This window comes from Moschus berezovskii, chromosome 17 (genome assembly GCF_049115385.1).
Source record: "Moschus berezovskii isolate FMDL1 chromosome 17, NW_MosBer_1.0, whole genome shotgun sequence".
NCBI lineage: Eukaryota > Metazoa > Chordata > Mammalia > Artiodactyla > Moschidae > Moschus > Moschus berezovskii.
The window spans coordinates 81,739,037-81,756,313 of NC_142476.1; the positions used below are offsets into that span (position 1 = coordinate 81,739,037).

Sequence of the window (17,277 nt, forward strand, 5' to 3'; positions counted from 1 at the left end):
AAATAAACTATATTGCTGTCCAGTTGCTAAATGGTGTCCAACTCTTTGTGACCCTGTGGATGGAAGCATGCCAGGCTTCCTTCTCCTTCACTATTCATTAAATACTTTATAATAAAAAGTTTGACTCTTACTGAAACATTCAAAAAATTTTTTCTTATTAAATGCCTCAGTATTTCTAAATAGTATAATTTTAAGCTCTTTTCTTATTTTCTTATTATCTACTATCATTTCCATGGAAGATGACTTAGCATGCTTTCACCATTACACTCTAGTTTTATTTCTTCTATAATCTCAGTATTTTCACTGTCGTATATCTCTTTTCCTTGTTTATCCTGGTTTCAGAAATTGATAGGGCTATATAATGAAGGGCCTTATGAGTTTTTGTGAGAAAATGGATTTTATTCTATATGAAATAGGAAGCAATTAGAGTAGATCTTTAGTAGAGAAATTGTGTAATCTGATTTCATCTTAAAAAGATCACTACTTTTATTGCACAGAGATATTTTAGGAAGGCAAAATGGAAGAATGGCAAAAATGGCAAGCCGTTGCAGTGGATTAGATAATGGATAGAAGTGGTTTGATTAGAGGAGTGACACTGGAGATGAAGAGAGTAAACAGTATGGTACCGTGTGGAAGTAGACTCAATAAGACGTCATAATTAGATATAGGGACTGAAGGAGAGTCCTCAGTAATGACTTCAGAGTTTTTGGTCACAACAACTGAACAGTGCTATTATTTTCTCAGGTGGGAAAGATTTGGGAGGGATAGATAGAAGTGAGATGTGGGTAATTCTGAATTCTGGATTGAATCTATTTAAACCAGTGTGTGGTATAACTTCATCAAGTTACATGGCTGCTGTCCAGGTTTCCCAAAACCACTTGCCAAAGAGACTGTCTTTTCTCCATTGTGTATCCTTGTCCCCTTCATCAAGGATTGATTGACTATAGGTGTGGGGGTTTATTTCTGGATTTTCAGTTTTATTCCATTTATCTGTAAGTCTATTCTTACATTGGTACCACAGTGTTTCTGTTACTACTGCTTTGTGCTAAATGTTGAAATCAAGATGTGTGAATCCGCCATCTTTGTGGGATCCCTTGCAAGTTCGTAAGAATTCTCAACTCAGCATTAAATGTCTGCAAGAAAGACTTTCAAGATTTGGTAAGGATTTCATTATATCTTTTGAGTATTATTGGGTATTATTGGGTTTTGGGTATTATTTCCACCTTAAAAATACTAAACTTTCTAATCGATATACATGGATATATTTACATTTATTTAGGTCTTTAATTCCATTAAGCAAGATCTTATTCTTTTCTGTACAGGTCCTCTACATCTTTGGTTAAATTTATTCCTAAATATTTTTGTTGCTATTATAAACCATATTATTTTCTTATTTTGTATTCATTGTTCGTGCAATGAAATATGATGGTCGATTTTTGTGTTTTGATGCTGTACTCTACAACAATAATAAATTGGTTCATTATCTTCAATAGTGTGTGTGTAGACTTAAGGATTGTCTGTGTTTAGGACCTTGTTATCTGTGGTCAGATTAGTTTTACTTATTCGTTTCCAACTTGAAGGTCTTTTATTTATTTTACTTGCTGGATTACCCATCTACAACTTACAGTAAAATGTTAAATAGCAGGGCCAAAAGGGACATTCTTCTTTTATATCTGATGTTAGGGTGAAAAAAGTCTTTCACCATTGAGTATGATGATAGTTGGGGATTTTCTTATAAATTTCTTTCATAGTCTCCTATTTTGCTGACTTGTTTTAAATTATGAAATGTTCAAATACGTCAAATGTTTTCTCTTCATCAGCTGAGATAATAATGTATTTTCCCCCCTAATTCTCTTAATGCAATGTATAGCATTTATATTCTTTTGTTGAAATGTATTTGCATTCCTGGGATAAATATCACTCAGTCATGCTGTATACTCTTTCTTACATACTGCTGATTCAGTTACTAGTATTTTGTTGAGAATTTTTTTAGCTTTTATATTCAAAAGTCTTATTGGACTATAACTTTTTTTCCCTTGGATATTTTGTTTTGTTTTTTGGCTTTGAAATTAGGGTAATGCTGATCTCATGGAATAAATTAGAAGGCATCCCCTCTTCCATTTTTTGGGAAAGCTTGAAAAGGATTGGTGCTAATTCTGCTTATAATGTTTGGTAGAATTCAGCAGCAAAGACATCTGGTACTGTGTCTTTCTGTTTGGAGAGTTTTTAATTAATAATTCAGCCTCCTTATGTGTTACAGATTTGTTTAAATTTTAAATTTCTCTTTGAGTTAATTTTGGAAGTTTGTGTAATTCTAGAACTTTGTCAGTTTACTTAAAATTATCTGTTTTGTTGGTGCATAATTGTTTAGAGTATTGTCCTATAATCACTTCTATTTCTATAAGTTTAATATTAATGGCTTCACTGTCACTTTTGATTTTAGTGATTTTCATTTTCTTTCATTCTTCTTAGATAATCTGCTTGTAAATTTACCAATTAAAAAAATAGTTTCTAAGTGTCAACTTTTGTTTTTGCAGATTCCTTCTTATTTTTCTATTCTTAATTTTGTTTATGTATTAATTTTTATTATATTCTTCCTTTTGCTAGCTTTGAGTTCAATTTTTTTCTTTTCCTAGTTTCTTATGGTGAAAAGCCCTATTACTGACTTGAGAAATTCTTTCCTTTTCAATGGACATTTAAAGGTATACATTTATGTTTGAGCACCATTTTTGTCTCATCCTGTAAATTTTGTTATGCCATGCTTTTATTTTAATTTATCTCATTTATTTAAAGAGATGTTTAATTTATTCTCATTTTCTTTGTGATTTTTTTCCTTTGAATCATTTGTTATTGAAGAGTGTGCTGTTTAATTTCCATATATGCCCGTGCCTGCACGGACGATTCAACGTTCGACACGAATCGGCGTCTGTCGGCTTAGAAAAGGGGGAGAGAGAAAAGATGGGGTCGAGAGGATTGCAGTGTATAACAGCAATGCAATGCTTTATTATGTAGAGTGCTCCTTATATATGCAAGGACAAACAAAGTTTTAGTCAATACATCAGGAATGTATATCCCCATGGTTACAGAAAGAATTGTTCTTTTACACAATGACTTTTTCCCTCAGGCTGTCAGAGGCAAGGTAATAACAAATTTGTTTTTCTCTTAAACTAAGCTACCGTGACCCTTCTCACCTGCCTCCATCCGCCTTAGCCCACGGTTAATGTTTATCCAACATGGTCAAAGGGGTGGCGGGACAGGGGGCAATTGCCTTTACAGGCTCCTTGAAACAAGGACTGCTCCCAGGGCAGGCATCCGAGACGCACCGCTCCCCGCAGCTCCCCCTTTTTATTTCTTTAATGTTGGATAAAGATCTATTAGGTGAGGGCAGTCAAAAAGAGGCGTCAGGAAGCAGGGCGGCAGTAAGACAAGAGTTAACCATTCCTTATAATACGAGTGAATGCCATGAGCTGGCGAGTGATAAAATTGGATAAGCATTGTACAATACAAGGACCACAACAGAGCACACATACAACTACAAGCAGAATCACAAGTAAAGTTTTCCACCAATCTGTATGAAACCATGATTTGACTTGTTCCCAGAATGGCACAGAGGAGTCTTGCATAGCCTCCACTTGCTCTTTCATATCATTAACGGCATCGGAAACATTGGAAGACAAATCAGGAATATAAACACAGCACTCTACTTTTATAACAGCACAGGTCCCTCCCTGAGCGGCGGTGAGGATGTCTAACGCCATGCGGTTTTGCAGAACAGCTTTACGCATTTGCTTTTGTTCTTCATTTAATGCTTCTATAGCTCTTTTTGCATCTAGGAGGGCTTGCTGTGTGAAATTTGTTAGGGCATCTACATGTGCCATGATATCAGCATTACCAAGGGAAGGAACAAAAACAGCAGTTAAATAATCATACCAGTGAAAAACCGATCGAGACCAACGAGCTTTCAAAAGAGGAAGATTAGCGGGGTTTTTCATAGTAGAGCGAGTGATTCGGCCAGGAGCAAACACAAATCCAAGACTACAACGTCCCACCCAACCAAGGGGAAGCCAGGGCCAAATATTAGAGCCACAAATCCATTTTGTCCCGTTAGGAGCCACCCATCTTATACCGGGACTATTTTCCCAATCGGATCCCGGCCAGAGGGGGTGAACATCACAATGGAAGGTTACATCAATCACCCGAGTACACATAGAAATAGGGGTAATGCCCACATGCTTCAACAGATTTTTTTCAAAGTCTTTTCCCCCAAAATGGGGTTGATGTTCTCGTTGTTCCCAGCAAATGTCGGCTTGTCTCAGCAACTGTCCTTTTTCCGGAGTCATCCAAAAGTACTCATCCCAGATCTGATAATACTCTCCAAAAAACCGACTTGGACGAGTCTTATTTTTGCTGGTATTAGAATAAGTGCGGTATGCATCTTCAACAGCCTTATAACTCACATTAACGTTGAACTGTAGCAAGGAGCTCGCCTTCTGATTACCCCTGTCGTTACACTCAGGAAGGGCAGAGACATTTAAATTAAGGAGACTTCTGTGAGATTGCTTATACTGGATTAAAAAGTCACAGACTGCAGGAAAATGCATTTGTTGTACAGGTGATACCCACCAAGGAAACCCATCGACTACAGACAAAGGCATAGCAGTACAGACCCAGCAGGCGGAGCTGTTGTGAAAGTCAGCATAAGAATGAGCCCATGACAGGAAGACATTTCCCTCAGAAGAAAAAAGCAAGCTAGATACAGTCAGAGCAAGGAGATAAACCCCTGGCCCGAATGCTGGGCAAGCAGAGGATTTGTCTGCAGTGGCAAAGCCTATCTGATTTAAAAGGAGTAGCAACGATATAAGAATTGCAGTTGGAGAAGACGAGGACGATTCAGCGGCGTTTATGCGAGCCTCATGCAGCAGTGTTCTCAGCTGCTGACTGGTCGGCAACGGGGCAGTCTCCCTCAGGGTCAAGCGCTGCATCTGGGCAGTCAGGGATCGCCTCCGCCGTGCGTACCAGCCTTTCCGGAAGCCAGCGCGGTGTTTCGGCATCCTGCGGAAAAACACAAACATGACCCCTTCCCCAGATTAACACAGGATCGGGGCCATACCATTTGCCATCCAATGGATCCTTCCATTTCACCAGAGGACGCGCCTTTGTCGCATCATGATGCCAGAATCGCTGAGCTGCAGAGCGTCCATCGCGGTCCAGAGTCAGAAAATTCAGAACGAATAGAGCGTGATAAAGAAGGTTAGTAGGGGTGTCTCCATACACTGTTCCCCTTTTCAATTTATTAAGTTGATGTTTCAACGTTTGATGGGCACGTTCAACAATACCTTGCCCCTGGGGGTTGTAAGGGATACCGGTTTTGTGTGCGATGCCAAAACGACTGCAGAAACTTTGGAAAGCTTTACCAGTATATCCAGGACCATTATCAGTTTTTAAACAGCGGGGCATTCCCATGGTAGCAAAACAACGCAGGCAATGCTGAATGCAGTGACGGCTAGCTTCCCCAGATTGGAGGGAGGCTAAAAGGAAGCCAGAAAAAGTATCAACAGTCACATGCACATATTTGAGTTTTCCAAAAGAGGGAATGTGGGTGACATCCATTTGCCACAGTGCGTTGGGCAGTAGCCCGCGAGGATTAACACCATAGGAAGGAACCACAAAGAATTGCGGACAGGTAGGGCAAGTTTTAACTATTTGCCGGGCAGCTTCTCGGCTAATACCAAATTGTAGACGTAAAGAATGGCTATTTTGATGATGAAGGGCATGAGAAGCTTGTGCAGCAGAAATGGGGGTAAGAGAATAAATGCTGTGTGTGGCGTGATCTGCGAGAGCGTTACCAGAAGTTAATGGTCCAGGCAGGTTAGTGTGCGCTCGAATGTGACCGAAGAAACATGGTGACGTCCGGGCTTGAAGAAGTCGCTGAATATGAGAGAATAAAGCATAGATAGAAGATTTAACAGCTCCTATAAAAGGCACTGTCTCAAGGACCGTGAGAGCACGAACTACATAATGACTGTCAGAATAAAGATTAAGGCTGTGAGGAACTTGTTGCAGAGCACGGAGAACGGCAAAGAGTTCAACTTCCTGTGCTGATTGATAAGAAGTTTGACAGGAATATGGGATCCCATCAATAACAAGTCCGGCGACGCCATTTGAAGAGCCATCTGTAAAAACAGTAATTCCATCAGGAAGGGGTTTCTGGTGAACAACCTTAGGAAACAAAAATGAATGAGTACATGCAAATTGTAGCAATTTGTTAGGGGGATAATGTTGAATAATTTGCCCAGGATAATTGGCGAGCGCTAACCCCCAGTCGTCAGAGAACTGAAAGAGCCAGGACTGTTGTTCACAGGAAAAAGGAACACAAATAAAGGAAGGCTCTTGCCCGAGATACAGGACAGAGTCCGTTCGGCCTTTGGCAATAATTTTGGAAACAAGGACATGATAGGGTGTCAAAACACGAGAAGGAGATGATGGAAGATGAATCCAGCGCAGGGGGTTTTCCTGGAAAAGAACTCCAGTAGGAGAGTGAGAAGAGGGCAAGACATATAGTCCCCAGGGTTTCTGATAATCACAATACCCAGATTGTTGTTGGGAAATAGCAGTCTCTACCAGCTGGAGTGCCTGTTCCCCTTCCGGTGTCAAGGTCCTAGGGGAAGAAGGATGAGGATCGCCTTTAAGAATGTTAAATAAGGGTTGTAGTTGTCCTGTTGTTAAGCGCAGCTGAGGACGGAGCCAATTGATGTCACCAAGAAGCTTTTGAAAATCATTAAGAGTAACTAAATTATCTCTAGACAGCTTAACAGGTTGGGTATAGAAACCGGTACGCTCCAGGCGAAATCCTAGATAAGAAAAGGGGGGAAAAGTTTGTACCTTTTCCTTAGCAATACAGAGTCCAGCGTTAGTGAGGGAGACTTCAAGGGAACCGTATGCAGCAAGCAACTTGGTCTCATTGCTGTGGGCAAGAAGAATATCATCCATATAGTGCAAAATATATACATCAGGGAAAGAAGTTTGTGTGGTAGAAAGAGCAGCAGCAACGAATTTTTGACAAAGTGTTGGGCTATTAGCCATGCCCTGCGGCAGTACTTTCCAGTGATATCGAGCCATCGGCTGAGCAAAGTTAGTAGAGGGTACACTGAAGGCAAAGCGAGGACAATCCTGAGGAGCAAGGGGGATAGTGTAAAAAACAATCTTTTAAATCTATGATTATGAGGTGGGCATTACGTGGAATGGCCATGGGAGAAGGCAACCCTGGCTGCAAGGCTCCCATCAGTTCCATAGTGCTGTTAACCCTTCGTAGGTCTTGAAGTAAACGCCATTTGCCAGATTTCTTTTTGATGACAAAAATGGGAGAATTCCAGGGCGAATTAGAAGGTTCAATATGACCCAGCGCTAACTGTTCCCGCACCAGAAGCTGGGCAGCCGCGATTTTCTCGGCTGACAGGGGCCACTGATCCACCCACACAGGGTCAGGAGACTTCCAAGTTATTGGATCAGCGTGGGTTGCGGGATGATCAATGGCCCCTATTAAAAATGGCCCAATCCTTTTCTGTCATTATTGGAACGCAATAAAAGAGGTTGCGGCATTCCTTGGCCGTGCTTTCCAAGCCCCGAAAAGGGAAGCAACCCTTGATCAAAAAGCTGAGCCGCAACCTGAGGGCTGGGACTATAGAGGTACACTCCCATGGATGTCATCACATCGCGTCCCCATAAATTAACAGGAATGTTAGGGAGAACATAGGGACGCATTTCGCCTTGGTGGCCTTCACCATCTTCCCAGTGTAACAATTCAGAACTTTGCTCAGGGTTATTAGCTTGTCCTATACCTTGCAAAGTTGAAATAGCCGCATGTTTTGCCCAGTTTTTTGGCCAGTGTTTTTCAGCAATTACAGAGACATCAGCTCCAGTATCAAGAATTTCTACAAAACGTTTGCCATTGATTTTTAACATTAATTCTGGACGAGAGTTCTCAATAGATTTGAGCCAATAAGCATCAGAGGAACCAAAACCAGCAGTGCCGCGAGTGACACGATGAGCTTTTCTCGCGGGAACAATAGGGAGTAAAATTAGTTGGGCAATTCTTTTTTCTGCAGGAATAGTGGTAATAGTGCGAGGCGAATGTGCCATGATCTTAATTTCGCCCTCAAAATCTGCATCAATCACTCCGGGAGCCACCATTAACCCTGCCATAGTAGTGCTGCTACGACCAAGCAGCAGCCCCACGGTGCCGTGAGGTAATGGACCATGGACACCGGTAGGCAGGGCTTGCATACCCATATCTGGGGTTAATACTGTGTGGGTGGAGGCACAGAGGTCCAGGCCGGCACTCCCGGTGGTGGCGCGGAGGAGGCTGGTGACACCTGATGATTTTCTCTCTGCTCGGTCGTCATGGCCCCATAACATTGGTTCGGGGCCTGGGGCTGGCCCCTCACCCAGTTTCCCGACATGGGAGGGAGAGGATTGCCTTGCACATCTGTTTTAGATTTGTAATCTTTTACCCAATGCTTTCCTTTTTTGCACCGAGGGCACACATTGGGGGTCCGGATATTATTGGTATTACCCCGCTGCGGACAAAAGGCAGCCCGATGCCCGGGCTGGCCGCACACAAAGCACCCTGCATTGCCAGAGGCGATGGGACGCCTCTTATTTTTCATTTGTTGTTGGTATAGAACTTCTTTGATACTTTTTCCCTGCAGGGCAGCAGCCAATGTAATACCCTGCATATATGAGGGTCCAATGTCAGCACAGATACGAATGTAATCAGAAAGTACCCCCTTTTTTCGGTAGGGTCGGAGGGCTGCTTGGCAGGCGGAGTTGGCATTTTCATAAGCCAATTGCTTGGTTAGCACCATGCCTGCTTGTTCATCGGCCATCAATTTTCTTACCGCTTCTAATAATCGAGCAACAAAGTCTTGATATGGCTCATCTGGCCCCTGCCGAATTTTTGAAAGATCCTCTGTTTTGTTGGCCGAACAGGGCAATTTTCTCCAAGCTTGACGAGCAGCATTGGATATTTGGGCATAAGCCCCAGGATGGTAATTTAATTGAGCATTAGTGTTTAGATAAGGGCCCTCTCCAATTAACATTTCATAAGTAGTGGGAAGCCCTTGTCTCTGATTTGTTTCAGCTATAATTCCGCATTGTTCTGCGAATTCTGATTTCCATAATAGATAATCGCCACCCGTGAGACAAGCGCGGGCGATTTGCTTCCAATCACTAGGGGGTAAATTTTGGCCCCCTAAATTTTCTACCATGGCTTGCGTAAAAGGTGCTGTGGGACCATACTGGGCACAGGCTATCTTTAATTCCTTTAATTGTTTAAATGGTAATGGCTCATAATAGCGTTGGTTAGCATTTTCAAAAACAGGAAATGCTTTGGGATAGCCAGCAAGAACTTCGCCCTCTTGCTGAGCTTGTTTAAGTGCTTGCTGGAGGGGGGATAGAAAAGAAGCATACGCTGGAGGCGCAGAAGAAGAAATAGGCTTTTCTGGCCCTGACAAGGGAGCGGCAGCAGAATTATTAAGAGGAGGAGTATCCACATTATCTTTAATGGTAGACAGTAGCTGCTTCATTAAACATTCTAGTTCCTGGATACAGGTTTTCCCTTTCTCTTCCCCTGCTGCATCAGTCATAAGCAGCTCCCAATCCTCCTGATGATATTTAGCAGCTGCTTCTTCTAAAGTCTCTGTATCCTCAGGATCGAGGGGACTTTCCTGCAATGGCGGAATACTAGATTCTGGAGGAGGAGGATCATCCTGTATCTTATCTTTAAGCCTCGACTCCTCACCATTTTCTAGGTCCAGGCAGTCTCGAATTAAGGACCACAGAGAAAAAGTATCCACAGGCATTTTTCCAGGCCCGTGCAAAGTGTAATGTGCCTGAATTTGCTTTCCCACCTTTTTCCAGGTTTCTAAATTAACTGTCCCCTCTTTAGGAAACCAGGGACATACTTCTTCTACAAATGCCAGAAACGCATTCAGCCGTGGAGTAGAAACACGAATGCCTCTGTCTTTCAACATGATTTGTAGCATATGCACAAAGAATTGCTGGCTATTATTTTGTCCCATAGTTTATACTCTCGACAATAAACCTTCCTACCCCTCAAACTTGTAACCTCAAACTTGTAATTCTATAAAGCAAGACTCACGTGGTCCGGGTAGCGGCCAACAGTCGTCCGTCTTCGGGCCCCACGTTGGGCGCCAACTGCCCGTGCCTGCACGGACGATTCAACGTTCGACACGAATCGGCGTCTGTCGGCTTAGAAAAGGGGGAGAGAGAAAAGATGGGGTCGAGAGGATTGCAGTGTATAACAGCAATGCAATGCTTTATTATGTAGAGTGCTCCTTATATATGCAAGGACAAACAAAGTTTTAGTCAATACATCAGGAATGTATATCCCCATGGTTACAGAAAGAATTGTTCTTTTACACAATGACTTTTTCCCTCAGGCTGTCAGAGGCAAGGTAATAACAAATTTGTTTTTCTCTTAAACTAAGCTACCGTGACCCTTCTCACCTGCCTCCATCCGCCTTAGCCCACGGTTAATGTTTATCCAACATGGTCAAAGGGGTGGCGGGACAGGGGGCAATTGCCTTTACAGGCTCCTTGAAACAAGGACTGCTCCCAGGGCAGGCATCCGAGACGCACCGCTCCCCGCACATATACATATAAATTTTTAGTTTCCATTTTGTTATTGATTTCTGGTTTCATTCCATTGTATTTGGAAAAAATATTTTATATGATTTTAATTTGCTAAATATTATTTACATTTTCCTAATATTTGTGATCTGTCTTTGGGAAATATTTTGTTTGCATTGAGGAGAGTGTGTGTTTTGATGATTTTGGGAGGAATGTTCTAAATTTGTCTGTTAGGTCTAGTTGGTTTACAGGATTGTTCAGTTCCTCTTTTTCCTCATGATCTTCTGTCTAGTTATTCTATTCATTACTGAAACTGAGACATTGAATACCTCATTATTGTAGAATTATTTCTTACTTCATTTCTGTCCATTTTTCCTTCATATATCCTGGGCTCTGTTTTGAGAATCTGTTTATAATTGTTATATTTTCACAATGGATTGACACTTTCATGAATATGTGATATTTTTCTCTGTCTCTTGTGCCAATTTTTGACTTAAAGTCTGTTTCATCTGATATTAGTATAACTACCCAAGCTCTCTTTTGGCTACTATTTACATAGTGTCTGATTTTATATCCTTTCAATTTCAACCTACTTATATCTTTGCATCTGAATTGAATTTTTGTAGACAGCAGATAGGTGGGTCGTTTAAAGAAAAATGTCTAATTTGCTCATCTGCCGTTTTATTGGAGAGCTTAAAAATTTTTATATATAAAGTGATAACTGATAAGGAAGGACTTCTGCCATTTTGCCCTTTTATATATATCTTACACAATTTTTATTCTTTTTCTTCCTTCATTGCGGCCTTCTTCTGTGTTTAAATTTTGGAAGGCATCATTTTCATTTCCTTCTTATTTATTTTTCTGTATATTTGTAAATATTTTTTCTTAATGATTATGATGAGAACCATACATAAACCAATATAAATTTATCTAAAGATAGTTTGCATTAATACCTATTTAGATGGTGAGTTGAGGTGAGGTGAAGTCGCTCAGTCGTGTCCAACTCTTGCAACCCTGTGGACTGTAGCCCACCAGGCTCCTCTGTCCATGGGATTCTCCAGGCAAGAATACTGGAATCAGTTGCCATTTCCTTCTCCAGGGGATCTTCCCAACCCAGGGATCGAACCTGGTTCTCCCACATTGCAGGCAGAAGCTTTAACCTCTGAGCCACCAGGGAAGCCAGTCTTTGCTTTTATACTACTTCATCTCCCTATTTGTGCTATTGTCGCAAGTTATATCTTTTATATGCTATGTGCTCATTAACTTGATTTATAATTTTTATGTATTCATTTGTCTTTTAAATATTATAGGGAAAAAATGATTGCAAATCAAATATACAACAATAGTACTTTTTTACATTTACCTATTAGTTTCTTTGACTGGTGTTCTTTATATTTTCATATAGCTTGTTTGTTGATCTGTTTGGTGCTTTTTTGAGGCTGGATCTAGTGCTAGTATTTCCTTTTGCTTTGATTTTTTCTGAGAATGTCCTTATTTCTCCTTCATTTTTGAGGGTTAGTTTTGCTGAATATGGAATTTTTGGTTGACCTTTTTTCACAGTACTTTAAATAAGGGTATTCCCTTAGGTGTCCTTCTATGAATATTTAAGCATTCATTTTATTTGGGGTTTGGTGAGCTTCTTGGATGTGTAGATTCATGTCTTTCATCAATTTTGAAGGGTTTTCAGACATTATTATTTTAAATATTATTCCTCCTTCAATGCTTAGTCAGACTATTTGCATTTCTGCCTTATCCTACACTGACTGCTTAGTGATAACCAGAGATAGAAGCTTATGGTTCTCAGTTCTTTTCTGAAACTTCATCTAGCTTTGGTCATGTAACTGTCTTCGGGAATCCCCATTTAGGAGGTCTTTAACACCTTTATTTCCAATGCATATGCCCCTATCCAAACCTTTTATTTGTAGAATTTTTGGTCTATTTTCTGCTTGCTCCATCTGTTGTATCTTACCCCAGGTGGTGGAAGGTAGTATATACCTTTAAATGTTTTCAATAATTGTCATGGAAGGATCTTTCCAGCCCTGACAGCTCTCAAGGAGGTAAAAAAATCCTCGTACAGATTCCATAGGGATTACAAGTTAGGACTTAATGTATAATATTTTTTTGAGAGCAAGGTTTATACTCTGTTTTTCACCTCAGTGACACCAGGAAGTTTCACAAGAAACATTGTCTTACATCCCTATGGCCACCTACAACCTAGGTAATGGGGAGGGTGGTAGGCAGGTAAGCAAAATTCCATGATTTTCTCTTACAAAAGTTTAGCAGCTTCGTTCTTCATAAAACAGTCCCTTGATTGTTTTAAGACTTTCATTAGATTCCTATGTTTTATAAAAGTTTATTCTGATAGTTTTTGCCAGATCAATCACTGTTTCAGTAGAGGAATGGAACTTAAGTTCTCCCTGTACTTCCATTGTCAGTGGCAGAACCCTAATAAGTATATTATTGTTCACATGAATGTTGCTTATTTTCTTGCAATTATCTAATAGTCAAACACTTTTAAAAAACTTAGAATGCATAGAATTTGACCAGTACCCTCAGATTCTCAATGTATTTTCATACATTGTAACTGACCAAGATGATTAGAGAATTTTAAAACTAGCAGTGCAAGTTGCCTAACACATTTGATCTAAAATAATACATCAAATACTCAGGAGTGATGGCATGAGGTCCCTTTGAAAATAAAGCAGCTGGATATGGATACTTAAAACAGTAATATCAGTTGAAATGTTGTTTAGTAAGTTGCTGGAAATTAAGATCATCCTTTTCATAGACACACACACACACACAGACAAAGTCAAATGCTAGCAAAAGTATAGAGGTTTATTTTCTAGAGAGTGAGTGAGTAAGTGAAAGTCGCTCGGTTGTGTCTAACTCTTTATAACCCCACAGACTATACAGTCCATGGAATTCTCCAGGCCAGAATACTGGAGTGGGTAGCCTTTCCATTCTCCAGGGGATCTTCCCAACCCAGGGATCAAACCTACATCTCCCACATTGCAGGTGGATTCTTCACAGCTGAGCCACAAGGGAAGTCCAAGAATGTTGGAGTGGGTAGCCTATCCCCTCTCTAGTGAATCTTCCCAACCCAGGAATCAAATGGGGGTCTCCTGCATTGCAGGTGGATTCCTTACCAACTGAGCTATCAGGGAAGCCCTGTTTTCTAGAGGAGCTGACCTTAATTGAACTTGAACTAACAAACTATGAACCAGTCTGCACCATACACTAAAAAAAAAAAAAAAGTAAATTCCAGATACTATAGAGTAAGTCACTTGTTTTTCTAGGCTTCCACAGTGATGGTGGTTTCCAGGTAGGAAATTGATAGGCTTTTCTTCTGAGAAATTGACAACTGCAAAGAAGCATGTAAATGTGCTATTATTCAGTGTTCTCATCCAAGTGACCCAGCAGGATCACTCTGTTGTAAAGCCAACAAATCAAAACATCATGGTTCTGCACCAGAGTTTCCTTATAGTACTTAACTGCTGCCTTAAATGTGGAAAGACACACGTGGGTCCCTAGACATCTGAGAAAAGCTTTTAACTGGAAAGACCTAGATTAAAACAAAGAGAAAATATGTGGGAAGGCATAGAGAAATATTTATTTCCTGTGTATTTTTTTGATAAGAAGTATAGTCATGGCTTTTATTTTTTAATATTTTGTTGTACTCAGTGAATTAAGATATTATTTTATATTGATGGATATTTAGTCAAAACCTGGAGAAGGAAATGGCAACTCACTCCAGTACTTTTGCCTGAAAAATCTCATGGACGGAGGAGCCTGGTGGGCTACAGTCCATGGGGTTGCAAATAGTCAGACACGACTTCACTTTCTTTCTATTAGTTAAGATGTATATTTTTTATATTTATATCAGTTTTATTAGTTTTGGTGTTAAAATAATTCATTTGTAATTTCTAATTCCTTTCTAAAATTTTGTAAATTTGTGTGTGATGATGGAATTGCTGTAATTATTTTCCAGATTTGACCTAACATAGTGTTAAATACATCCAATCCTGGTCATTTTTGAATAGATGTCATATGTGTGTGTGTGTGTGTGTGTGTGTGTGTGTGTGTGTAGGATAAAGGTTGGATACTGGGGAGAGAGAATGTTCCTTAATGACCTTATCAGCTTTCCTAAACTCATTTTCTGCACTTTTTACTTATTAAGCTATTATATTGGATGTTTGATTAATTTAAATTTTTAAAGTATATTGTTTCCTGATGTATAAATACAATAATTATGCAAGATTTTTAATTATTTTATATATTCTTTCTTATTCGCTTGTTAAATTATATTTTATTTCTAATTTTGCTCATTATACTCTTTTCTTAATTATGTTTTTAAAGTTTATTTTATCTTTAATTATGACTCTTTGTGACATATGAGAAAAGATTGTGTGAACGATGAAAATTAAAAAAAAACTATTGCTCTATTTATTTTCTATGATTTTTGTCAACTGAAAATTGTATCTAAAATTTTTCTTTGAGATATAACTAGTGCTTTTGAATATCAATGTGCACTAAGAGTCTTTTCCTTTCTTGGAGATTATTCCATGTTTGATACACTGATACAGGTTGTTTATCCAGTTTTTACTTGTTCCATCAGTAAATTAAGCAGCTGTTCATAATCACAACATAATAGTTTAGAACATGAAAGGAAGTCTACCACAGTTAAATGAAACCACATAGGAAGTTTAGATAGGCTGAATACTATTACCCATTTTATACTACCTCCATCCTTCTGGCACTGATGCCTGTCTTCCTGAGAAGTCCCTGTGATCTGGAGTAAATTGGTTAGGTGTTTAGTTTTCTCTCTTTAAAACTTGCTTGTTCAATTTCATGTATCATAATATGAAGGTCAGAATCATTTGGGGTGAAAATATTTTTCATTCTCACAAAGCATTTCCTACAGAAAGCCAGTGTAAATATTGGAGGTACATGGTATTATTTTGTGGTATCATTTTTCAGTTACCAAAGCAGTTCTTCAGGTGAAATATGACTTTGTGGTTTGAGAGTCATTTAAAACAAACTAGTGGATAGTTTAAAATATATACACAACTGTATTTTAAAGGGTATGGAAGAAGAACTAAAGAGCCTCCTGATGAAGGTGAAAGAGAAGAGTGAAAACCTGGCTTAAAACTCAACATTCAAAAAGTGAAGATCATGGCATCTGATCCCATCACATCATGGCAAATAGATGGGGAAAAAGTAGAAAAAGTGATAGGTTTTATTTTCTTGGACTCTAAAATCACTGCATAAAATGACTGCTGCCATGAAATTAAAAGATGCTTGCTCCTTGGAAGGAAAGCTGTGACAAACCTAGGCAGCATATTAAAAAACAGAGACATCACTTCACTGTCTGACAAAGGTCCATACAGTCAAAGCTATGGTTTTCCCCATAGTGTATGGATGTGAGAGTTGGACCATTAAAGCACTGAAGAATTGATGATTTTCAATTGTGGTGCAGTAGAAGACCAACCCTTGAGAGTCCCTTGGAGAGCAAGGAGATCAAACCAGTCAATCCTAGGTGAAATCAACCCTGAATATTCATTGGGAGGACTGATGCTGAAGCTGAAGCTCCAATACTTTGGCCACCTGATGCTAAGGGATGACTCATTGGAAAAGACCCTGATGATGGGGAAAATTGAAGGCAAAAGAAGGAGGGGGTGACAGAGAATGAGATGGTTAGGTAGCATTGCGAACTCAATGGACATAAATTTGAGCAAACTCTGGGAGATAGTGGAGGACAGAGGAGCCTAGCGTTCTGCAGTCCATGGAGTTGCAAAGAGTTGGTCACGACTTAGTGAACAACAATAACACTTTCAAATACCTTTTAGTGAGGACAATTAAAATAATGTTGATGGTTCTTAGTGTACACATACTGTGATTTAGGAGAACATTGAGTACAAAGGCACTTTCTTCCTACATAGCTCATGATAGATTTTAGATATGCAAGTTATTTTATTTTTGAAGAAAAATTATTTGCCAAATTGGAAAAAAAAAGTTGGAGAATTAAGTAGATTCTTGTCACAATGATAGCTAGAAAATATTAACAGATCCTGTTTGTGACGTCATGTCATGAATGGTCTGTACTTGATTCAGTTTTCACAGATACCGCTGAGGATGTATTTAAAAGGTGAGGAGTACCAATGCCCTCTCATTGACAGAGGAAAGAACTACCTCCCAATAAGTAGATATAATCTTAGATGTTTATGTCTCATATTCTAATGAGAGAAGATAAATTATGGTAGAATTGAGTGTGAGATTGAACAGTGAGAAACTGAGTGAAATTTTCCATTAAATTCTGAGTCATCGTGTGCTCCTGAACTTTTTAGGTATCCCCATTTTTTTGGTTCAGTTGTTCTAGTTGGCTAGTCTTTGATTTATCCTATCGTCTCTCAGTTCTTGCAAAGGCAATGATAGACATTGTGGCCTAGTATAGTAAATTTCCAATGTTTGATCAAGCACTGGGACCTCTTTCTTCTCCTCTAAATGCAATCTTATTCATAATGCCATATAGATTGTAATAAAAGGAAAGCCCAACTCATCCCCTGCTTACCGTTGCTTAATTGTTTCATGAACTCTAAAAAAGGAATCAGCTTTTCCTAGCAATAA

At 39.5% G+C, this 17,277-nt stretch overlaps 2 protein-coding genes across 2 annotated transcripts; both read right to left on the minus strand.

The window, feature by feature from the left end:
• Window positions 1–3,217: 3,217 nt before the first annotated feature.
• LOC129563945 (endogenous retrovirus group PABLB member 1 Env polyprotein-like) lies at window positions 3,218–4,655 on the minus strand. Its single transcript, XM_088844931.1, has 2 exons — window positions 3,637–4,655; window positions 3,218–3,371 (listed from the first exon to the last, which is right to left on the minus strand). Exons 1-2 carry the CDS (start codon window positions 4,653–4,655, stop codon window positions 3,218–3,220), a joined length of 1,173 nt encoding a protein of 390 aa, XP_088701057.1.
• A 3,785-nt stretch (window positions 4,656–8,440) lies between these two features.
• On the minus strand, window positions 8,441–10,031 carry LOC129563946 (endogenous retrovirus group K member 10 Gag polyprotein-like). The gene is made up of 2 exons (XM_055437616.2): window positions 8,544–10,031; window positions 8,441–8,485 (listed from the first exon to the last, which is right to left on the minus strand). The coding sequence occupies exons 1-2, from the start codon at window positions 10,029–10,031 to the stop codon at window positions 8,441–8,443; spliced, it is 1,533 nt and encodes a 510-aa protein (XP_055293591.2).
• Window positions 10,032–17,277: the final 7,246 nt, after the last annotated feature.